At 38.9% G+C, this 25,648-nt stretch overlaps 1 protein-coding gene across 1 annotated transcript; it reads left to right on the top strand.

Moving 5' to 3' along the window:
• The first annotated feature begins 7,840 nt into the window (after positions 1-7,840).
• On the top strand, positions 7,841-25,045 carry LOC122026644 (endoglucanase 5-like). The gene is made up of 5 exons (XM_042585375.1): positions 7,841-8,026; positions 8,116-8,328; positions 8,421-8,621; positions 8,701-8,955; positions 24,416-25,045. Exons 1-5 carry the CDS (start codon positions 7,841-7,843, stop codon positions 25,034-25,036), a joined length of 1,476 nt encoding a protein of 491 aa, XP_042441309.1. The 3' UTR covers positions 25,037-25,045.
• The last annotated feature ends 603 nt before the right edge of the window (positions 25,046-25,648 follow it).

Here is a 25,648-nt window from a genome sequence, read left to right as displayed (position 1 = left end):
ATGATTCAAATTTTGAACATAATTATTGAGAAATTTTGCAAGCTGACGGGTGGTGCATAGAGGAGGGAAGGAGTTTTAGGGTGTGTTAGTAAAATAAAGTAACTTTTAATGTTATTGCATTTTAAACTTGCTTACCATCTTGAATGATAACATGGTAAGATTATCATAGATACACGAAAAAGAAAGAAAAGAAATATTTATGATAATTATATGGCCATAGTAATATTGGTGAAAATTTTGTATCATTACTGAAGGATAGCAGCAAAAGTTTTTGGTCATGATATTTCGATCCATTCCATCGTAATAAAATATATATGTGACAAAACATAACTTGAAAGTATCGTCATTGCAAAATACTATCACAATATATATGACACTTAACTACAATGTCTTAAATATATTTTGTAAAGTCATCACAAATTACAACAATTTCAAAACCTATCAAAAATGCATTATTATATAATGACTAATGATGCGGATGTAATTGAGTAGGGCATAGGAGCAATAAGGGAATAAGGGAGGGGAATTTTGATTTTTTGGCATGAGTAAGGGTTTGTTTTAAAGACAACACTGTTCACAAGGGTGAGGGGGGATGGGTGCCTCTGTATTCCGCCACCGCCAAGCACAAGGAGAGGCGAGGATTTGGTTCGTGCAGAGTTCCGGTGCCAAGGACGGACTTTCTTCCTTTTACGCTCCTTGCCGACGCTGACGCTGACGCCAGCCGCCGGCCGCTCCCCTCCTCTCCTCTACCTCCTTTCCTCCAGCCTCTTCACGCCATAGTCGTCGCCGTTCCTCCCCTCGCCGATGCTGACGCCATTGAGAAGGATCGTCACTGCCTCTGGCGGGCGTTGCCGCCAGCAACCGCTGCCTCCTCCCGCGGTCGTTGCCGCCGCGGCCGTCGCCGCCGCCTCCAACAGCTGTCGCTGAGTCCAGCAGTCATCGCGGCCAACTCTAGTGGCCACTGCCGCCCTCCGACTCCACCTCCCGCGATAGCCACCGGCCGACCCACGGCCTTCATCGGTGGCACAACATCATCGTTGGTGGCACAGCGCCATCGTCGATGTCAACCCTCCTATCGCCAAATCGGAACATCCAACGCCGCTGCCACGTTCGTGACGCCTGTTTAGCCCTCGATCCGCGCTTTCATACACTTCGGACACCGATTCGATATTCGATCTATGTCGGCGTATGGTTTCGACGATGAGCCGGCTCTCGAGCCACCACTAATCCGGCCTTCAGTTTACTGCTATTGCACTACTGTTGTGATATGTATTCTGCTCTGTGTGCTGTGTTCCGGCCACCGAGCCGCTGTGTTTCGTATCTCTATTATGATTGCGAGTTATTGGTATTATCCGGCCTACGCGCCGTGTCCCGACCTGCGAGCCGTTATAGTATTCCGGCTCAGGAGCCCTCGTCATATTTCGACCGATATGCCGCCTCTTGGATCCATGTTGCACCGGATTCCATGCCACCGCCTCCAGATCCGACTCATCGGTTGCCTCACTTTCGTCCACTCTTCAGGGTCGCGACGACTCGACCCGCATCGCGACCAGCCCATCGATCCATCCGAAGGCGTCCCCCTAGGCTAGGGTACGTTCTTGTACTCATTATTCGTTCATCTTACTGTTCTACTATTACTCGATTGCTTATACATTCATGGGATTCGCCTCGAGCATTGGGGGGTACTAGGGACTGGGGCAACCCGGTCACTGACTGCAGGTACTGTTGACCAGAGACTTCGGACGACTTGGTCAACACAGAAGACAGCTCACGATCCAGGTCATAAAGATACGATCAATATTCCAGACACATCATTCCGATATCCCCGTTTTCTCATATTCCCGACCAGAACAACTAATTTTTTTACTGCCCACGTTTATCCTTTCTTATCCAAGTACATCTTTGGCAGCAACAACACAAATGGAGGGCCTGACCCATGCCCAACTCTACAAGACCCTAACCTAGCTATTTCTTTTGTAAATAACTAATAGTGAGTATAAATTTTTAATTAAAAAAATATCAATTCTAATAACAATTTTTAATTTTTAAAATTATTCTAGTATTTTTAAAATGAACATTAAATAGACTCAGATCTAGCCAAGTCCAGATAGCGTAATCACCTGTACCATATGTGGGCATAAAAAAAAAAACCAATAAAAAAACGTGGAAGTAACGGAAAGGAGGTGAAACGAGCCTTCAATGAACAGGACTGGCATCAATCAAGTTCGCTGTGCTTGAACAACCTGGATTGATCGGTCTCAACTGCTTCCGCTCTACAAAAGATCCCATGTACGCACTCCGATGGCAACAACACCTATCCTTGAATGGAACCTCTTGCCGCCGTTGGTTTGCAGTGTTGGACACCAAACAATATGTAGTCGGAGATTTACAGGAAATTAGCTGAATCTAAATACTCGAATTAAATTAAACTCACAGTTAAGATGACCTGAGCAGATAATCTCAGGCTGCCAGCAGGGGCTGATTTTTCTGACCTCAGAGTCTGAGCAATCAGATCGTCCGAGCAGACTGAAGGATAGACAGGCAGAGCGGGAGACCAGTCGGGCAGATCAGAAGGGGAGTGGCCGACCCAGCAAATGAAGAGTCCAACCGAGCGGACAAACAGAGCACCAGACCGAGGCCTGCGATCGACGCAGTTTCCTTGAAACAGATTCATCCCACCTTCGGCTGTGCTTCGAGGTTTTCTCGGATTGTCTGTTTCCCAGGATACAACGGCAAGACCACGAACGCAACCAAGCACTGGTTGTTCGTGGCGAACTGAGAATGCACCTGAGTGCTATCACAAATTGTTTAGCCGAGCGGATGCACGACTGAGAGAAAAGAATCAGGGAACGAAGGTGGAGGAATTCTCTTGCTTTCGCTTTGCTTTCGTTCTTTTTCTTTTCTTTGCTCAAGATCCAGCCTCCTTATATAAGAGCTCTCATCTTGCCTGCAATAAATGATCACATTATGATCATTTAATGCTGAGTTTAATTTCGTCATTAATAGGTTTAATGTCTTCATTAATGTCGAGACGTTACAGAATCATTATTAATGAGATTAATGTCGTCATTAATACTGAGACGTTACGAAATCACCATTAATGTCGAGACGTTACGGAATCAGCATTAATTTCACATTAATGCTTCCATTACATCCTTGAGCAAGATTCAAGTGACTATATGTTGGTTCATTCTTTTGGGTAAATTTTACCTCAACCGGTCCGACATTCGACATGCACAAGTCGTACTCGCGCACGAGTCAACCTTGGTTCGGTACAATCTGGGCCCTGGATTTGCACCCACCCTTGCGCACTCACGCGTGAGAGAGCTCTCCCCATGCATATGTTTACAACGTCAATGCATGTGTCATAATATAAACTAACAATAAAGCCAAGAGACTTCTAATGTGGGACTAAACTCATGCACAATAGTCTCTTCGTCTCCATCTCTTTATTCCATTCACATTTCTAACATGCAGCAACCAGCAATGCGTAGCTCCAAGGGATCGGAGTAGGTAGACGATTGCTCCTGTAAAAGACTAGAAGTGGAGGTGAATGCGACCGAGAAAAAAATAAGATGACTGCAGCAATGAATCGCAACGATGGTTAATTAATTCAACTGCAGAGGCTGAACAATTATTAGTTTTCTCTCCTCATTTGTTGCTTTTTGTTCAGTTTTCGCCAGTTAGTTTTTTTTTTCAGGAAAGTTTGGTTTCAAAAGAATCAATAACTTGCCCTTTCTAACAAGACTTTCTTCAAGATAGATAGAAAGAGGGAGGTCTCTGCACTGACTTCCCTATCTCCCTCTTATTTTTACGGACTTTTTCTTAGCATCGTAATATCGCAGGAGATTTCTAATTTAGTAACACCAATAAGGGTCAACTAGGCCATAAAAAGTCTCAATGCCCAGATCAATGATTGTTACTAGTTCTCGAAATTAAATCATACTAACAACTTATTGGTTATTAAATTTGGGTAGTCTATACATTCTGTTCGCCCAAATTAAGGTTTCTTGCGGCAAAAAGATAATTTGCTCACCTAGTGCTTTATCAATCTGTTCCTAAGTTAACACGAAAAAGATAAATTACAGATGACTATAAATTATTAGTGCAAATGACCAAGGTACGAATGAGAACATTAAAGTCTGTGACTTGTACATCAAAATTTTCTCTAAAACTAAATTGTACTGCCACAGTCATTTGGGACCATCTCGCTATTCTGAATATTCAATAGATACTTGCACACGATTTATAAAATTAACCTGCCTAGCTAGTTTTGTTTCTCTCCGAGATAATTAACTACATCGAACTAAGACTCGAGTTTTTCATGTTCTCTTTATCGCGCGCTAGCGAATATATAATGACGAACGTGCTAAAAGAGATAAAACAGAATTATCAAAATTGACCGGATCAAATTACCAAATTAAATCATATTAGTATTTGAATTATTCTAATAATTATGTTATAATTATTCTCAGAATAATTTTGTTATTTATTAATTAGTTAATTGACCAAGTACTTTTTGAACATTATATATTGTATTATCCTTAGGGCAAATATCAATGAACAAAAGATTTTATTACTTTCATATTATTTCTTGCTCTCTCCCTATTCTTCTTCTTACATAGTATCAGAGCCATCGCTTTTTTTTTATTGTATCTTCCCTTAATTCCTTGATGTGGAGATCCTATAAACGGCAAATTTTAAATTTTTCCCTCAAGCCTCTTCTTTTCTCCTACGTATTTTAATTTTCTTATTTTTCTCTATTTTTCAGAACATACGAAAAATACTTATTTTCTTCCTCTGCCAACCCCTTTGCTTCTCTTTCCTCTTCCTTAATCTCTATTATTTTTTTTCGTCTCCGTGGGTTTTCTCCACTGCCACCAGATAAGTTATTTTTTACTTTAGATGTCAAATACTCAACGACATCAAAGAGGCCAAAAGTAAAGTTCAGACCGATATCAGATTTGTCACATCGTTGGTCATACTGGAAATATATGTCCTAAAAAACTTGATTGGTCTAAGGTAAAATGTCAAATTTGTCTTGGAATTGAACATTTTGGTATTCAATGTCCTAGTCCATTTGACTCAAATTTCATTAGTGGTCCTACAGCCTCAAGACAACCATCTATTTCACAAGTATATCCTAAAGTTCTTTCGTCTATGTCTACTTGTGGTAAAATCTATTTAGTCAACAATCATGTATTGACTTTAATGACACTTTTAACCCAGTCATCAAAATTACATCTGTCAGACTATTATTATTAATAGATGTTAGTTCTAATTGGCTTGTACGATAATTGGACATTTCAAATGCATTTCTCCATGGTCATCTTGAGGAAACTGTATTTATGGAACAACCACCTGGGTTCATTCATCCACAATTTCCATCTCATGTTTGCCAACTCAAGAAATCCTTATATGGTCTTCGACAAGCTCCTCGTACGTGGTTTCATCGACTATCTAATTGGTTACAAGCTCAAGGATTTTCTGGATCAAAGATTGATTCGTCTCTATTTCACAAATATATTGACGGAAATATGATATTTTTTCTTATTTATGTGGATGACATTATGATAATCGGCAATGATCACAAGGGAATCACAACTTTATTAAGTCTTCTCAATCAAGAATTTCCTACTCGAGATTTGGGTATTGCTCGTTTTTGTCTTGGTATTGAGCTTATTATACATGAGGATGACTATCTTCTCTCTCAGAGTAAATATATTACTGGACTTCTTCAAAGAGCCAAAATGGATAGAGCACGTCTGGTCTCTACACCAATTGCTATAAACAACTCTCCAATTTCATCCTCTTTTGCTCTATCTGATCCACAGATTTATCAAAGTATTGTTGGTGTCTTGCAATATGTCACTATCACACGACCTGATATTACTTTTACGTTAAATCGTACTTGTCAATTCATGCATGCTCCAAATAAACAAAATTGAGATAATGTAAAAAGAATACTTCGCTATCTCAAAAGGTAGATCCGCTACCTTAACGGCCCCCCTAGTGTCGGGCCCACGGATATGGAGGGAGGTTCATGCAGGCACATGGCGGGGTAAACCCCAGGTCGTTAGTTCCTAAGAATCGACCCCTGACCATTACGCCAGAGATACCATGCGCCCACTGTCTGCGCTACGCCCTGGGGGCAATACTTCTATTCTACATGGTCTTCTTCTATATCGTCAATCATCTCGAGATTTACATGCATATAGTGATGCGGATTGGGCAAGTTCTCCTGAAGATAGAAGCTCTACCAGTGGATATGCAATATTTCTTGGACGAAATCTTATCTCATGGAATTCGAAAAAGCAACCTACGATATCTCGTTCAAGCACTGAGGCAGAATGTAAAGCTATAGCAAATACAATGTCAAAAATTATTTGGCTTCGATCACTTCTCTCTAAACTTTATCTTGCATCAAATATTGCACCAAAAACTTGGTGCGACAATATTGGAGCATCATATTTTACAGCAAATCCAATCTTTCATGCTCGTACAAAACATGTGGAAATTGATTTTCATTTTATTCGTGAACGTGTGACAACTCAGCAGTTATCCGTCTCTTATATTTCTGCTGAAGATCAAATCGCTGACATCTTTACTAAGCCACTATCCAGACAACGTTTCAACAAGTTAGCAAACAAACTCAACGTTAGAGATCTCCCATTGAATTTGTCGCCGCGGGGGGGAGGGGGGGGGGGGTAAAAGAGATAAAACAAAATTATCAAAATTGACCGGATCAAATTACCAAATCAAATCATATTAGTATTTGGATTATTCTTAGAATAATTCTGTTATTTATTAATTAGTTAATTGATCAAATATTTTTTTAACATTATATATTGTATTGTCCTTAAGATAAATATCAATAAACAATAGATTTTATTACTTTCATATTATTTCTGGCTCTTTCCCTATTCTTCTCTTACACGTGCAATTCAACCAGTAAATTAAGCATCCACAGTCAAAAAATTTCTGGCACAAGTGGAGGATCCAAGTTCAACAGATACCAAATTAAGTTAGGTATAACATTGAATCAATTTAATTATCCTTTATCATGCATGTCGTTTGGACTTGCTCTTATCCATCTCCAAGTGAATAGGCACTTTAGTCCTTCTCCTATGCATTTAATTTGATTGCCTCGAATGCAACAGTACAGACGTTAAGCTGTCTTTACAGAGAGTTTTCCTCCAAATAAAATTTGTATTAAAGGATGTTAGATTTTTAACCACCAATAGATGACGAGATTATCCAACCTAATTAATTATTTTTTTATATACATTTAATTTTATTAGTCAAATTTTATGTGTAGTTTTGCAGCAGAAGCCAAATATACGTACTCATCTACTGCTAATATCAGTTTTTTTTCTTCTCTCTAACAATTAATTGCAGCCCTTGTTTCCTTCTTTACTTTTCTATGTTAAGTAGGTTAATAGCCACACCAACCAACCTCTTTAATTTGGTTTCAAAGCATAAAGAAATATAATTAAAATCACTAAACTTCTGCTTCTTTTCAAGAAAAAGAACCTTAACCAATTAATCAAGAAATTGAACTACATCGATACGCATTGCTTAATCTATTTCCTTCATGCATGGTATAGAGTTGAAAATTCAAAATATCAAAGCATATAATTGTGTCAGTTTTTTTCTATCACGCTTCTTTTAATTTTCTCTGTTTTATTAGGCGCATATGAGGAAACGCTAACCATGAGTGATTAATTGTAACTATCAATATTGGCAGGTTGGGTGAACAGAGCATATTTCCAAGATAAATATAACTGTCGAAGAACAAGATGCAAAAGCAAAATTAACTATCTGATTAATTAACAACTTGATGGCTTTTTTTATCCCCTTCATCCTTCTCTTATTTGCCACCTCTGCTGTGTCTTCCTTGGACTACAGGAATGCCCTCTCCATGAGCCTCCTCTACTTCGAGGCGCAGCGCTCCGGCCACCTCCCTTACCACCACCGCATCCTTTGGCGCGGCCACTCTGGCCTTACCGACGGCCTCGAACAAGGAGTATTACTCCATGCTACTTCATCTATATATATATAGCTATAGGGAGTGAGTGAAAGTACATGACGCATAATTAATTTTGTTTGCGGCAGGTTGATTTGGTCGGAGGATACTACGACGCTGGCGATCATGTAAAGTTCGGCCTGCCCATGGCTTTCACGATAACCATGCTGTCGTGGAGCGTGGCAGAGTACGTCGACCGTATCACGGCAGCCGGAGAGTTGGAGCACGCGTTGGAGGCTATCAAATGGGGCACCGATTACTTCATCAAAGCTCACACTCATCCCCACGTTCTTTGGGCTCAAGTAATACTCGAACGTGATCAAGGATAAACTACATACCGATCGATCGTTTAATTATAATTGACTTATTGCCGGAAATATGATTTATAAATTAGGTGGGCGACAGCGGCAGCGACCACTACTGTTGGCAGCGGCCGGAGGACATGACCACGTCGCGACAGGCCTACAAGGTGGACGAGGAGCGTCCCGGGTCTGAAGTTGCAGCGGAGACGGCAGCGGCCATGGCGGCGGCGTCGATAGTGTTCAGAGACGTCAACGCACATTACTGTCACGTCTTGCTGCACCACGCCCAAGAGGTTGGATTCATCTTAATTTATTGATTTAAATTAGAAGCAACTTAAAATCAGACCATCATCCAAATTTGAATTTAAGTAGTTATTCGAGTTCGCGGACAAGTATAGAAGAAGGTACGACGAGAGCATCGAGGCGGTGAGAGATTACTATCCGTCGATGAGCGGGTACGGCGACGAGCTCCTGTGGGCGGCGCTGTGGCTCCACCGGGCGTCCGGAAGGGAGGAGTACTTGGACTACGTGATCCGAAATGCCGAGGAACTGAACGGAACGAGGTGGGCCATTTCTGAGTTCAGCTGGGATATCAAATATGCTGGTGTTCAGATTCTCGCTTCCAAGGTATTTGCATAAATTCTTCACTTAAATTTCAATCAAAATATTTGTTTGCTTATAGTTGAAGTTAATTCTATTAATTAATGTAGCGATTGTGACATAGACCAGAGCAAATTGATAGAAATTAGTTTTATTTGTACATATACACGTATACCGTACACATCGCATCAACTCTAAATTATTACCACCAAACACCAGCCAACGTGAATGATTTTGTATTTAATTAGCTAAAATATCAATATCAGATGCTGTTCAATGATATATCGGCATGTATTTTTTGAGTTGAAAAAGTGAAAAATGATTATATGACTACTGTGGTAAAAATATTGACAGACGTCTAAATGTAAAACGAAAATGGTAAAGCAAATTTCTCAAACACTCGGACATTAAGTTGGGAAATTATATTTTCAAAGCTCACACCTTGATTAGTTTCATTTTATCGCAAGCACCCAGTACTCTTTTCTTTTCTTTTCGTTTCGGCTCTTAGTAGTTCAGAATTTGTCTAGGACATAGTTGAGTTAGTTATATTAGGGTAGATATTGGTACAATAGATAAGAGATTGAATGTCGATGAAATCGAGAAAAATATCCTCCCTATAGTGGTCAACTGTAGCTTTCTGATTTATCTTCTCACAGATGACCATGACGCCAATCGTGTGAAGTCGTTGGGGTCGCAGATTCTACCTTAGTAGTATATATGAAAATATATTTATTAAATTTTTATAAAAATATGATTTGTTTGTTAGAATTTTGATAGATCTAGGATGAGGAAACAAGTATATAAGAAATACTTTATATGAAAGTATGAGGATAAGAGAGAGACTTTATAAAGAGAAATATTTTTTAGTTATTATTCTTCTTCATACAAGGTTCCTATTTATATACTTAGATTCGTCATGCTTTCACATCCTTGTACAATTAATACATCACATCATTAAATATAAGACAATTAGATTTTGTTCTTTTCTTTACTAATGACTCTTGTCATAAAGAGTTTCATTGAATTTAATAAGATAATTGAACTTTGCTTAATTAATGAAAAGTCACACGAAGTCAAATTGATTTTAACAACTTCCTTACATGGTTGATGAAGTCAAGTTGTTCATGACATTGTTCTTGTATGATTGAAGTAGACAATTTGTCTTTGAAATAAATTTATATGCTAATATCTACCACTTTTAAACTTGTTTTTCCTTAAACACCCAGCAAATTCCTTAGGTATTGGAAAGCTTCCACTTTTAGAGGCTTTGTAAATATATCAGCTACATGATCACTTTATTTCACATGGAGGAATTTTATTTCTTTTAACTTAACATACTCCATTATGAAATGAAAGCGAGTATCGATATGCTTGGATCTTTATGATGAACTGGGTTTTTGGTTAAAGAAATTGTTGTTTTGTTATCTATATAAATTTTGGTTGTAGCTTCTTGTTGCAATATAAGATCTTGGAATATATAATCTCTTTAGACAAATAGCATGACAAACACAAGAGACTACAATAATATACTCAACTTCACAAGTCGATAGAATAACAATTGATTATGTTTTGAAGACCAAGTGAATGCAGAATTACCAAGATAAAACACGTATCCAATAGTGCTCTTGTGATCATCATAACTTCTAGCCCAATCGCTATCACTGAAACAAAAAACTCCATATTTTTCGTTGATGAATAAAGAAGCCAATAATAAATTGTCCCTTTGATATATCTAAGAATTCTCTTAGCTGCATATAAGTGAGAAGTTTTTAGAGTTTCCATTTACCTATTTACCAAACCAACTTCAAATAATATATCAGGTCTTGTACATATCAGATACTTTAGGCAACCCATAAGACTCCTGTAATAAGTCGGATTCACAAGATTACCTTCTTCGTCTTTAGTCATTCTAGTGTCATATTCAATGGGCATATCCATAGCATAACAAGCTTCCATTGAGAATTTCTTCATAATCTCTTTGGAATATTTTTCTTGTGATACAAATATTCCCTCTTCTTTTTGTTATACTTTAATGTCAATGAAATATCTTATCAATCCTAGATTTGTCATTTTAAACTCTTTCTCTATTGATGACTTGAATTCTCTAATCATGGAGATATTATTACCTATAAAAATTAAATCATCCACATAAGGATATACCAATAGAATATCTTCATATGAATTCTTCTTCAAGTATAAAGAATGCTCATCAATTCTTGAGTTCCAAGCTCTAACAGATTGTTTGTGTCCGTAAAGAGCTTTCTTTAATCTGTATACCTTTTCTTCTAACCCTTTGATGATAACCACGGTGGTTGCTCAATATAGACCTCTTTTTCAAGATTTCTATTTTAAAAAGTAGATTTTACATCCATTTGATATATCTTTCATCTAAGATGAGTAGTCTTTCTATTTCAAGCCGAGCTACTGGTGCGAAGACTTCTTCTTAGTAAATCTCATACCTTTACTTGTATCCTTTAGCAACTAACCTTGTTTTGTTCCTTTCAACTTTTCCTTTTGCATTTGTCTTTGTTTTGAATACCCATTTGACTCCAATAGTTTTGTGTCTTTGTGGAAATGAAATGAGCTCCCATGTATTAGTTTTCTTTATAGTATGAATCTCTTCTTCCATTGCTTTTCTCCACTTTGTATCCTTGGAAAGCTTATTCATAAGTTATAGGATCATATTATGAAAATAGACACAAATTATTAAGAGCAAAGTCGGCATCAATCACTCAACTAGAGTCATATATGTCTTGGATGCTCTTCATCTTTTTCACAATTAGATTGTTTGAATCATCACTCTTTGACTGAGTATCAACATGTTAAGGTGATGATACTTCTTCACTCTCTCCTTTCTTGTCTTTCTTGTCTTTATAATCTTCTTCAAATGAGATTTTCTTCATGTCATTATTATTGTTGTTGTTCCAATTCCATGTTTGTTCTTCATCAAATTTTACATCTCTTGATACCACGAGCTTTTGAGTTATGGAATTCTACAGTTTGTACCCGCAAGCATTCTAGTAATAGCACAAGAGAATATATTTTTGACATTTTATCTTCAAATTTTGTCTGTTGTTCTTCTTGTACTTTTGCATATACTATGCTCCCAAAAAAATACGAAGATGATCCACCCTTGGTTTGTGTAAACTCGAAGCTTCCTCTGGGGTGATGTCTCTAATTCTTTTAATGGAAACCTGTTCAATAAGTATACAACATAGGAAACATTATCTCTCTAAAATTCTTTTGGGATATTTTTCTCTTTTAACATACATCAAACCATATTTAGAATAGTTCAATTTTTTTTTTTGAAACATCATTTTGTTGTGGTGTTTAGGGCATTGTGAGTTGATGAAGAATACCATTTTCCTTGCAAAATTTTTCAAACTCCAACGATGTTTACTCACCTCCTCGATCAGTTCACAAACATTTTATCTGATATTCACTTTGTTTTCAATCAAAATTTTAAATTACTTAAATTTGGTGAAAACTTCTTTATTCTCTTTTAACATATATACCTAAGTTTTTCTATTATAATCATCAATAAAAGTCAAGAAATACCTATTTCCATTAGAAGAGATAGGTTTGATGGGTCCACAAATATCAAAGCACACAAGTTCAAGTTGTGAAGATGCTTGCCTTAGATTGTACTTGTTGAATGACTTTCTCTATTGCTTTCCTATAACATATATCTCAGAACTTTCAATCTTCGATAATCCAAATACCATGTCATTTTTTGAAAGTCGGTTTAATGCCTCAAAATTCAAATGCTCATATTAAAGATGCCAAAGAGTGAAACTATCTATAGTGCTTGCCTTGAAGTAATTCTCTTCATTATGCTTAACTTCAGTGAGAACATTATGTTCTTGTCCATTGTGACATGAATATAATAAAATTATTACTCTTATCATGAATATTAAGAGTCAAGTCCTTCATTTGTATATCATATTCTTTCTCTAATAGTTGACCAATGCTCAAAAAATTATTTTTTATATCAGGAACATAATAAATATATGAGATGCATACTTTCTTTCCATTTTGCAATTCAAATATAATGTCATCTTTTCCTTTAATTGACCTTTGTGATAGATCTCCAAAGGTGATATTGCCTATTGGTCTCTCAACAAACTTCATGAACAACTCATTTCTCCCACATATGAACCATGTAATTGGTTGAACAAATTCTAGCCCATCCCATGCCATATTCAACAATATAGGTCCTTCATTGTCCACCTCCTTATTAACAAAGTTCACTTTTTCTTCTCTATTGTTAGTGTTATACCAACATTCATTATAATGATGACCATACTTCTTGCAAATGTGACATTGAGATTTAGTTTTATCATACCTCCATCCAATGTTTCTAAATTGTCCACAACCTTGACCTTGGCTTCCACCAGATGTTTCTAAATTGTCCACAACCTTGACCTCAGCTTCCACCATAGTCTCTTCCATGTCCTTTTTGATTATCTTCATTTCCATCGTTCTGATTTTGAGTGTGCTAATTTGAGTCAGAAGTACGACTACCTCTTCCTCTCCATGTAGATTCTCTTCCTCATTGAGGACCTCCTTTGAATGATTCATTCTGCTTGAATAATTGATTAGCTAGGAGTGCTTGCTCCAAAGTTCTTCTTTTACTTTTAGACAATATTCTTTAATTTGTTCATGTGCTTGAAGGGATCCCATAAGTTCATCCACAACCATTACCTCCAAATCTTTTGATTCCTTGATCGCCACCGCTACAAAATCAAACTTCATGTCTAAAGACCTTAAGATCTTTTTAACTACTCAAGCATCTTTTAGCTCCTCGCTACTTCTTCTTATTTGATGAACAATGTAGATAACTCGGGAGAATTAATCAGAAACTATCTCTAAAGCCTCTTGTTATAGTGCTTCAAATTGAGCTCGTAGAACTTATAGGTGAATCTTTTTTACTTTATCTACTCCATTATATGTTGTCTTCAATATCTCCCAAACTTTTTGTGATATTGCTACTAGAGCAATCAATTCAAAAGCGGCTTCATCTACTCCTTGATAGATAGTATATAAGGCCTTCTTCTCTCTTTTCTTCATTACCTTATGAGCTTGTTCATTTCCATCGCTTGTTTTGGCTATAGTATAGCCGGCCTCCACAAGATCCCATACATTAAGGGAACCTGATAGAGCTCTATTTGTATACTCCACATTCTGTAGTTATCTTTCGATAACATTGACACTTGAAGGGAGTTCGTCGAAGCCATTGGTGTATATGGCTCTGATACTATATTTGTTAGAATTTTAGTCGATTTAGGATGAGAAAACAAGCATGTAGGAGCAAGAGACTTTGTAAAAAAAAATGATAATTCTAGTTAGCCTCATTGACTATCTCTAGGGGTGACTGACCTGGCCCCATAGAAGTTTTCCACCGACCATCAGGGTAATCAGGGAGAGCAAGCAGTGGCCAACCTAGAAACCTAACATGCTTTAGTTGTGCCCTCAATTTGGAAAAAAAATTTCTACAAATATGTCATAACTAGGGATCCAACTATAAATATCTAGGTGACAACCTAGATATCCTACCGCGGTACTATAGCCCGAGGATAACAAAAGACTTTGTAAGAAAGTATGAGGATGAGAGAGAGACTTTATGAAGAGGAATGCTTTCTATTTTTTATTCTTCATCATGTTGGGTTCTTCGGGCCGCGAAAACCCCTTTTTCGCGTCGCGGAAACCCCGAGTCACCCAAAGCAATGGATCTCGTGCAAAGATTCGTAAACAAAAATTATCGAAAAACCTTTTTCTTGTACGAGTTTGTATGAACTTTAGATCTACACTAAAGTTAAGATCATTACCCTTGTAGCGAAGCCCTTCGCGTTCCCGCTTGTCCAAGATGTCGCCGGATCTCTAGTTGTCAAAGTAGACAACCTCTATATGTATCTACACGGACACGTAGGTGGAGAAAACCTTACGCAAAGGTGTGCTAGCACCTTGGTAAGATTCGGCCAAGGCAAGGAGGAGAGGGAGAGGAAGAGCTTCAAGAGAGGAAGAAGAAGATACACCACTTGAATGAAAAATCAAAAATGCACATTCATCCCAAAGTGGCCGGCCACTCTACCTTGTGAAAACTCCCAAATTAATTGCATTAATTGCAATTAATATGAAGCCATTAAAGAGAATGACTTTGTAACTTCCATGAGGTGGCACCCATGATGATGTGGAGTAACATCATTGGTCCACATCAATGTCAACTCACCAATGAGGTGGCATAAAGTCAAGTCTAACTTGACTTTTAATCTTCCTCTCAAGTCAAGTCAAACTTGACCAAATCTCTTCCATGGTTGATCGAATCCAACCATTTGATTCAAGCCAACTTAATATAATGAATCTAATTCATTTAATTAAATTGATTCAATGAATCAAAATCTAAATTAGACTCATTGAACACATGAATCAACTTGAGTCGAACTCAAGTTAGCCCAATTAGGATTACTCTTAATCCAATTTGATTCATCAAATGAATCTAATCCTCTTGGTTCATCATATGAACCTAATCTCCATCTAATTGTCCTAAGTGTGTGACCCTATAGGTTCTTGTAACGTTGGCAATGCCCTAAACCCATTTAGGAGCATAAGTAATGAGCGGTATCTAGCAACACATCATTACTACCCAAGTTACAAGAATGTCGAGATCCGACATCACCTTGTGACTACCAATTGTGACTCCTCACAAAATATGTGACATTGTCCTTCTATCCTAGACATCTAGATTGATCAATGTGAGGCATAGACCGTGTCATCCTCTAATCAATCTAAATCTTGAACTCCAAGTAGACTCACTCGATCAAATGAGCTCAACATCTAATGTTGACTTATTTGGGCATGGCCATGCACTTCGTGGTCTAACTCTATCAAGAATATTGATGTCACTCCCGTCATATGGGAGGGATAGATCCCATCTACATCACTCACATCCCTCTGCATAATTTGTTACATACCCAGTAATCGCCTATATAGTCCACCCTGTTACGGGTGACGTTTGACGAAACCAAAGTACATAACTTCTTATGTAGGGATCCATGGTGACTTCAGGTCTAAGGACTAATAGTCATACTAATAGCCACATGAGAAAGTATATGACACTCATATAACGATCCATGATACTTTCTCATGGCGGGTCATTCAGTATACATTCTCCAATGTATACCCATGTGTCAGCTTGATATCTCTATATCCATGACTTGTGAGATCAAGTCATCGAGCTGACCTACATGCTAGTCTTATTGCATTAACATTGTCCCTGAATGTTAATACTCGACTAGGAATGATTTAGAGTAGTGTTCCCTATATCATCTCACTATCGATTCAATTAATCGATTGATATAGGTATGAACCTGCTTCTACTCAAGGACACTATTATACTTAGTCTATTTGGCACTAATACAAATAAGTATAATAACCAAACAAATACCTTTATTAATATACAAGAATATGATACAATGAGTCCATACAATCATCAAATGATTGGCTCTAGGGCTCTAACTAACAATCTCCCACTAGCACTAGTGCCAATCAGTATAGGCTCTAAGGCCTAATGACCTAGTGTGACCATCATGCTTTCTCTGTGCCAAAGCCTTGGCCAAGGGATCTGCGATGTTAGCCTCTGTAGGTACTCTGCAAATCTTCACATCTCCTCTATCGATAATCTCTCGAATGAGATGGAAGCGCCGTAGTATGTGCTTGGTCCGTTGGTGTGAGCGAGGTTCCTTCGCCTGTGCTATAGCTCTTTGTTGTCACAATAGAGCTCAACTGGGTCAGCGATGCTAGGAACCACCCCAAGTTCAGTGATGAACTTGCGGATCCAAACTGCCTCCTTTGCTGCCTCTGATGCAGCAATATACTCGGCCTCTGTTGTAGAATCAGCTACTGTGTCCTGCTTCGAACTCTTCCAGCTCACAGCACTACCATTTAAGCAAAACACGAACCCTGACTGCGATCGATAATCATCCTGATCGGTCTGGAAGCTGACATCACTGTAACCCTTTACTGTTAGCTCATCATTGCCTCCATATATCAAGAAATATTCTTTAGTCCTTCTTAAATACTTAAAAATATTCTTGACCGCTATCCAGTGACTTTCACCTGGATCTGACTGGTATCTGCTCGTCATGCTCAAAGCATACGAGACGTCAGTGTAATACATAGCGTGTATGATCGATCTATGGATGAGAGATCCGATCCATGGGTCTCTCCTCTCTAGAAGAAGGACCTTGAGTCTTCGAAAGACTCACGCCATGTGACATCGGCAGAAATCCCTTCTTGGAGTTCTGCATGGCAAACCGAAGGAGTACCTTGTCAATGTATGTACTCTGACTTAGGCCAAGCAATCTCTTAGATCTATCTCTATAGATCTGTATCCCTAGAATGCGGGATACCTCGCCTAAGTCTTTCATTGAGAAGCAACTCCCTAGCCAGGTCTTTGAAGCATAGGATGTCTTTCCCAATGAGTAGTATGTCATTCACATACAATATGAGGAAGACAACTATGTCCCCTACAAACTTCTTGTAGACACAAGGTTCATCTTCATTCTTGATGAAACCAAACTGTTTGATTGCATCATCGAATCAAAGATTCCAGCTCTAAGAAGCTTGCTTTAGTCCATAAATCGACCTATGCTGCTTGCATACTCTGCCAGTATGCTGTGGATCTACAAAACCCTCAGGTTGTGTCATGTACACATCCTCAAGTAGGTTTCCATTCAGAAACGCAGTTTTGACATCCATCTGTCATATCTCATAGTCATGGTATGCTGCAATAGCAAGCATGATCCGAATGGACTTAAACATCGCTATTGGAGAAAAGGTTTCATCATAGTCAATACGATGAAATTGCTTGAAATCTTTAGCTACCAAGCGACCCTTATAGATAAGTCCATCCATGTCAGTCTTTTTCTTAAAGACCCACTTACACCCAATGAGTTTTACCCTTCGGTGGATCAACCAAAGTCCATACTTGGTTGGTGTACATGGATTCCATTTCGGATCTCATGGCTTCTAGCCATTTCTCAATCTGGTCTCATCACGCTTCCTGATAGGTGGTAGGCTCATCCTCTATGAGCACAATGTCATCATGGTCGACAAGAGAAATGAGTATCTCTCGGCTGACGACCCTATCGGACTGCGAAGAGGTATGTCTACTTGAACGGTTGTTGTTCCTCAACTCTTTGTGGAACATTATCCACAACACTTTGTGGTTCCAGTTCAAGGCATCAGTGCTATTGTTCGCATCTTGAACTTCTTCAAGATCGAGCGTGCCCCACTAGTCTTTCTAGAAACAAAGTCCCTTTCTAGAAAGACCCGAGTCTTTGCCCTGACTGGGAATGTAGAAGTAATATCCCTTAGTTTCCTTAGGATATCCAATAAAATAACACTTGTCGGATTTGGGTCCTAATTTGTCTGAGACTTGACGTCGTACGTAAGCCTCACAACCCCAAATCCTCATGAAAAATACCTGGGCATCTCTCCCAGTCCATATCCTATATGGTGTCTTTATCACGGCCTTGGATGGAACTCGGTTGAGAATGAAAGCTGCCGTGTCTAGAGCATATCCCCATAGATATGTCGGAAGATCTGTGTGATTCATCATAGATCGTACCATATCTAATAGAGTACGATTCCTCCTTTCGGATACACCATTCCATGGTGTTCCAGAGGAGTGAGTTGGGATAGAATCCCACACGCTAGGTAGTCACGAAACTCATGGCTAAGGTATTCTCCACCTCGATCTGATCAAGTATCTTAATACTCTTGCCAAGCATATACTTCATTCTTGAATTCTTTGAACTTTTCAAAGGATTCCGACTTATGTCATTAAGTACACATAACCGTATCTCCTCATCAATAAATGTGATGAAGTACCTATAACCGCCTCTAGCAACATTGAAAGGGCCACATACATCACTATGTATGAGTCCTAACAAATCAGTTGCTCTCTCGCTATGCCCACTAAAGGGCGTCTTGGTCATCTTGCCTCGTAGGCATGACTCGCATATCTCATATGATTCAAAATCAAATGAGTCCAGCAAACCATCCTTATGGAGCTGGGATAAGCGCTTGTCATTTATATGACCTAAGCGACAGTGCCAGAGGTAGGTTTGGTTCATGTCATTTGACTTGAACCTCTTGGTACTAATGTTATAGATAGGGCTCTCAAGGTCTAGAATATAGAGTCCGTTTATTAGTGGTGCACTACAATAGAACATATCTTTTAAATAAACGAACAACATTTGTCTTTTATTATAAAGAGTATCCTTTCTTGTCTAAACAAGCTGAAATTATGTTCTTAGTAAGAGCAGCACATAACAACAATTATCTAAATCTAGTACAAGCCCGGAGGGCAGAAATAGATAAGCAACAGCAGAACCCGTGCTCCATTGCCTACTCGTAGGTCCACCTCGCCCTTCGCTATTTCTCAGCGCCTGCACATCAGTACAAATGTGAGAAGCACATCCAATATCTAATACCCATGATGTAGAAATAGATAGATTGACTTCTATAACATATATACCAGTGGAAGTCTCTCCGCTTCTTCTTAAGATCCTCTTCCTGTGCCCGGTCTGACTGCAGTGGAAGCAGGTAGCATCCTTGGCGACCCCTCCTTTAGGCTTCAGTGCCTTGCCTTTGCCCTTGGTTTGGGACTTTCCCTTACCTTTGGGCTTGCCCTTGCCCTTGTGTACGGACCATCGAATGGGCTTAACCTTCTTAAGGTTAATCTCAGTAGTTCATAGCTCGGGCATTGGCTTGTCAATCTCGTTCATGTTATAGTTGAGCGAATTGACTATAGCTATCCGGCAAGGACTGCAAGATAAAGTCAGTGGCCGACTCTTGGCCAAGTGGGAACCCCGTCTTTGTAGGTTCTCTATGTACCCAATCATCTTGAGTACATAAGGACCTACGGGCCCACTGAAACAATGCCTTAGAGATCTCAAATCTCTCATGCCTCGCTTGTCCCGATATAGTTGGCGAAAATGCTCAACCATATCGTAGCGCCCATCAACTCGTGTTGCTACAGCTCGAGTTCATGGTCGCGAGCATTAGATAGGACACATCTAATGCGTCATCTTGATGCTTCTTGTAAGCATCTTTGTCCGCTCATGGGGCATTGGCGGAGGAGCCTCCGGAATGGGCTGCTCCAGCATGACGTTCCTGGTGAGAACTATTCTCAAGTTCTCAGGAAATTCGCTCCGTTGAGCTTGTCCTTCTCAAGGACAGATCGCAGGGAGAAGGAATTCGTGTTCGACGTCATGATTATCTACAACAGAAAATTTGCAGAAATAAATATCATATTCTTTAAAAATCATTTAATTAGGCCTTTAATTAAATGATGCTCCCACTGAATTCTATAATTCTTGTGGGACAAGATCCACATCATACTAACCCTTGAGTTAGCTTTGGCTAATACGCCCAAGGCTTAGTATGATCGGTAGGTAACGATTACCAATTACATCTCTATGCAACTCTTGTTTATAGAATCAATATCCGCATTTATATTAAAACTCGAGTTAGCTTTGGCTAATACGCCCGAGAGTTAATATAAACGTGATTTTGTCCTACCTTTCCAACTATTGGAAGAATGTCTATAGTTGACTCGATCCAACCGAGTAACTAGAAATACTCAATCTAATTGAGTTTGTATTCACCCATGCGTTGATAGGAGGGACCAAGATTGTCCCTCCGTACCCTACCAAGATAATTTGTATTGCTCTGCTTTGGCAGATTCAACAATACATGTGATCGAGGTAGTGATAGGTATCACGACACGGTTAGACATTTAGAGTTGGTTCGATCTAGATCTAATCTAATCGAGAAGGATGCATCTTGTGCACGACTTAGATCTAATCTAATCGCAAGGGTGCATCATGTGCACGACTTAGATCTAATCTAATCGTTAAGGCACTAATTAATTAATTAATTATTAAACATGCATCAGATACATAACAATTAATTAATTAATCTATTTGTGATTTAGTCATGACCCTACTACGATCTTCTCAAGGCAATGAGGAGATCGAATGGTCAACTTAGGGTCAACAGCTTCTCCAAGCTCCTCCCTTTGACCACCTTGTGTTGCTCGTGCCCGCCTCGGAACTCTGTCTCGTGTGGACCCTCCACCGCTCCAATTTGTACATTACAATTTGAAACTCGAGTTACATTCGAGTCTAAATCTAATTTACAACCAGAATAAGAGAAAGGCACGACGCGCAGGCCGTGAAAAAATATATAAAAATACAGCACACACAATCATATGACGGCACGCAGGCCGTATTATGAATTACAACACAAATCCAATCTTATTGGGTATTTTGGGCCATGACTATCACAAATTAATATATAATTCAAAATTATATATTTTTTCATAATTTTTCTGTAATTTTAAAAATAATTTTTATGAGTAAAATTTCGGGCGCAATCGCGGAACGGATCCCCTTGCGGGGCCCAGGGGCAGCGCCCCTACCCGCGATCTAACCATCGCGAGGGTTCCTTTGCGATCCAACAGCGCCTAAACCCGCTGCCCCAAAACGATTTGGGTCGAGACATTGCCGTTTCGGAAAAATCTTCCCGGCGGGTTCGTTTTTAGCGATTTCGGGTGCAATCGCGAAGCAAATTCCCTTGCGGGGTTAGGGGCAATGCCCCTACCCACAATCTAACCATCGTGAGTTGCTCCTTTGCGATCTAATGGCACCCGACCCCGCTGTCCCAAACGGATTTGGGGCAAAACGAAGCCGTTTAAAAGAAAACTTTCCGGTAGCCGAAGCCTACAAGTGCCGAGACACTTGTGCTTCGCTTCTACGGAAAAATTACTCATAAAAACTCTAAAAACTCAATTTTTACAGAAAATCACAAAAGGTATATTTTTCATAAAAATACAAACGAACTCGTACAAGTCTTTGCACGTTGCTCTGATACCACTGTTGGGTTCTTCGGGCCGCGAAAATCGCTTTTTCACGTCGCAGAAACCCACGAGTCACCCAAAGTCATGGATCTTGTGCAAAGATTCGTAAACAAAAATTATCGAAAAACCTTTTTCTTGTACGAGTTTATATGAACTTTAGATCTACACTAAAGTTAAGATCATTACCCTTGTAGCGAAGCCCTTCGCGTTCCCGCTTGTCCAAGATGTCGCCGGATCTCTAGTTGTCAAAGTAGACAACCTCTATATGTATCCACACGGACACGTAGGTGGAGAAAACCTTACGCAAAGGTGTGCTAGCACCTTGGTAAGATTCGGCCAAGGCAAGGAGGAGAGGGAGAGGAAGAGCTTCAAGAGAGGAAGAAGAAGATACACCACTTGAATGAAAAATAAAAAATGCACATTCATCCCAAAGTGGCCGGCCACTCTACCTTGTGAAAACTCCCAAATTAATTGCATTAATTGCAATTAATATGAAGCCATTAAAGAGAATGACTTTGTAACTTCCATGAGGTGACACCCATGATGATGTGGAGTAACATCATTGGTCCACATCAATGCCAACTCACCAATGAGGTGGCATAAAGTCAAGTCTAACTTGACTTTTAATCTTCCTCTCAAGTCAAGTCAAACTTGACCAAATCTCTTCCATGGTTGATCGAATCCAACCATTTGATTCAAGCCAACTTAATATAATGAATCTAATTCATTTAAGTAAATTGATTCAATGAGTCAAAATCTAAATTAGACTCATTGAACACATGAATCAACTTGAGTCGAACTCAAGTTAGCCCAATTAGGATTACTCTTAATCCAATTTGATTCATCAAATGAATCTAATCCTCTTGGTTCATCATATGAACCTAATCTCCATCTAATTGTCCTAAGTGTGTGACCCTATAGGTTCTTGTAACGTTGGCAATGCCCTAAACCCATTTAGGAGCATAAGTAATGAGCGGTATCTAGCAACACATCATTACTACCCAAGTTACAAGAATGTCGAGATCCGACATCACCTTGTGACTACCAATTGTGACTCCTCACAAAATATGTGACATTGTCCTTCTATCCTAGACATCTAGATTGATCACTGTGAGGCATAGACCGTGTCATCCTCTAATCAATCTAAATCTTGAACTCCAAGTAGACTCACTCGATCAAATGAGCTCAACATCTAATGTTGACTCATTTGGGCATGGCCATGCACTTCGTGGTCTAACTCTATCAAGAATATTGATGTCACTCCCGTCATATGGGAGGGATAGATCCCATCTACATCACTCACATCCCTCTGCATAATTTGTTACATACCCAGTAATCGCCTATATAGTCTACCCTGTTACGGGTGACGTTTGACGAAACTAAAGTACATAACTTCTTATGTAGGGATCCATGGTGACTTCAGGTCTAAGGACTAATAGTCATACTAATAGCCACATGAGAAAGTATATGACACTCATATAACGATCCATGATACTTTCTCATGGCGGGTCATTCAGTATACATTCTCCAATGTATACCCATGTGTCAGCTTGATATCTCTATATCCATGACTTGTGAGATTAAGTCATCGAGCTGACCTACATGCTAGTCTTATTGCATTAACATTGTCCCTGAATGTTAATACTCGACTAGGAATGATTTAGAGTAGTGTTCCCTATATCATCTCACTATCGATTCAACTAATCGATTGATATAGGTATGAACCTGCTTCTACTCAAGGACACTATTATATTTAGTCTATTTGGCACTAATACAAATAAGTATAATAACCAAACAAATGCCTTTATTAATATACAAGAATATGATACAATGAGTCCATACAATCATCAAATGATTGGCTCTAGAGCTCTAACTAACACATCATTCAAGGATACACTTAGATTTATGCTTAGCTTCCACATTCTTCAACAATTAATACATCACATCATTAAACACAAAATTATTAGATTTAATTTTTTCCTATACTAATGACTTGTAATAATGTGTTTTATTGAACTTATTAAGATAATTAAACTTTACTTAGTTGATAAAGGGTTACATGAAGTTAAATTGATTTTAACAACTTCCTTTTATTGATAAAGTCAAATTACTCTTGACATTATTCTTATATAGTTGAAGAGGTCATTTATCTTTAGAATAAATTTACATGCCAATATTGTTTGGTATATAAAATCAAGTGAGAAAAAATACTAATCAAGTGAGAAAATCTACCAGAGAAATATATATATATATATATATATATATATATAATTTAGTTAAACCATCTGGACGGTATCAGAAGTGGATTGTATAAACGTCTGGCAATACTAATCCAAAACCTCTACATTGATGGATGTGTTACACAAATCTGGAAGATTACATAATTTATCAGTAGGCCAGGCAACATGTCTGATGGTCATCTGCAAATTTAAAATTTTCTCTAATATTTGATCGTATTTCATCCCTAATTTAGTACTTGTCAGTGAATATTGAACATAATTGCTATATATTTCTTCATAAACTTTTTACAGCAAGTTCACCAAATTAAAAAAATGTTGTCAGCTGTTGATGGAAAAAAGGCAGCTAACTGAGGATCAAGTGAGAGTGCTGGAGCAGTACATGTCCAAAGCCCAGTACTACCTGTGCTCTTGCCTCAACAGGAACCCGGCTGGCGACAATGTCTACCGCACCCCCGCAGGCCTTCTCTTTGTCCGCTACTGGAACAACATGCAGTACGTCGCCGGCGCCGCTTTTCTCCTCGCAGTCTACTCTGACTACCTCGACGACGACGAGGAGTTGCATTGCCCGATGGGCCCGGTGAGCCGCGAGGAGCTTATCGGCCTGGCTAAGGCCCAGGCGGACTACTTGTTGGGGTCGAATCCAGCGGGGGTAAGCTACCTGGTGGGCCACGGGTCGGAGTTTCCACGGCGGGTGCACCACCGGGCTGCATCAAGCGTGGCGTACAAGGAGGATAAGGCGTTCATCGGGTGCGCACAGGGGTACGACGAGTGGTACGGCCGGCGGGGTCAGAACCCCAACGTGATCGTCGGAGCAATCGTTGGAGGGCCCGACAAAATGGACGCATTCAGTGACGAAAGAGGCAACTACATGCAGACGGAGGCGTGCACGTACAACACCGCGCCCATGGTGGGCGTGTTCGCCAGGCTAACTCCACTGCGCTAGCCAACAGCGTGTTCCACTTATGCTATACTTTTTCTTCTCCATATTTTTAAAATGGAATTTTGATCACAATAAACCCTTTTAGAGTTAATCTCAGTCTCATTGGGCCAAAACCGTGGAGATACACCGAGCATCGAACGGAGATAAATATTTCTCTTATACATCTACGTCGGTTATTATTTAAGAATTAATAATCATTAATAATTTATATTTTCTATTGATCTTGACATAAATTGATAGGGCATTGAAAAGAGTTACCAATCTATTTTTACTTAAAAGATATTTTATTTTATTTTTTTATCTCATGATCGACGTAGTTGATATTTACATTAAAATCAATTCTTAACTAATAAAAAATAGATGATTAAATACCTGACCTCCTTCATATAAATTAAGTCTATTATGATAAATTAAAATATCTTCTATAATTTATTTATATTTTATCATGAGACGGATTATCAGCAGACCGCTTGAGATATATCTTTTTACTCTAACTAAAAATACATTGTATTTAGTACGATTAAAAATTTTAAGTGGCATTTCATCCGAAGTGGGGATTAGTCTTTTCATTCGCGGATAAAGCGATGTTTGAGGTAAAAAAATATTGAAAATTAA

The sequence above is a fragment of the Zingiber officinale genome, chromosome 10A, assembly GCF_018446385.1.
Source record: "Zingiber officinale cultivar Zhangliang chromosome 10A, Zo_v1.1, whole genome shotgun sequence".
Taxonomy (NCBI): Eukaryota; Viridiplantae; Streptophyta; class Magnoliopsida; order Zingiberales; family Zingiberaceae; genus Zingiber; species Zingiber officinale.
Note: the sequence above shows the minus strand (reverse complement) of the source record. Positions and strands in the feature narration are given on the sequence as shown.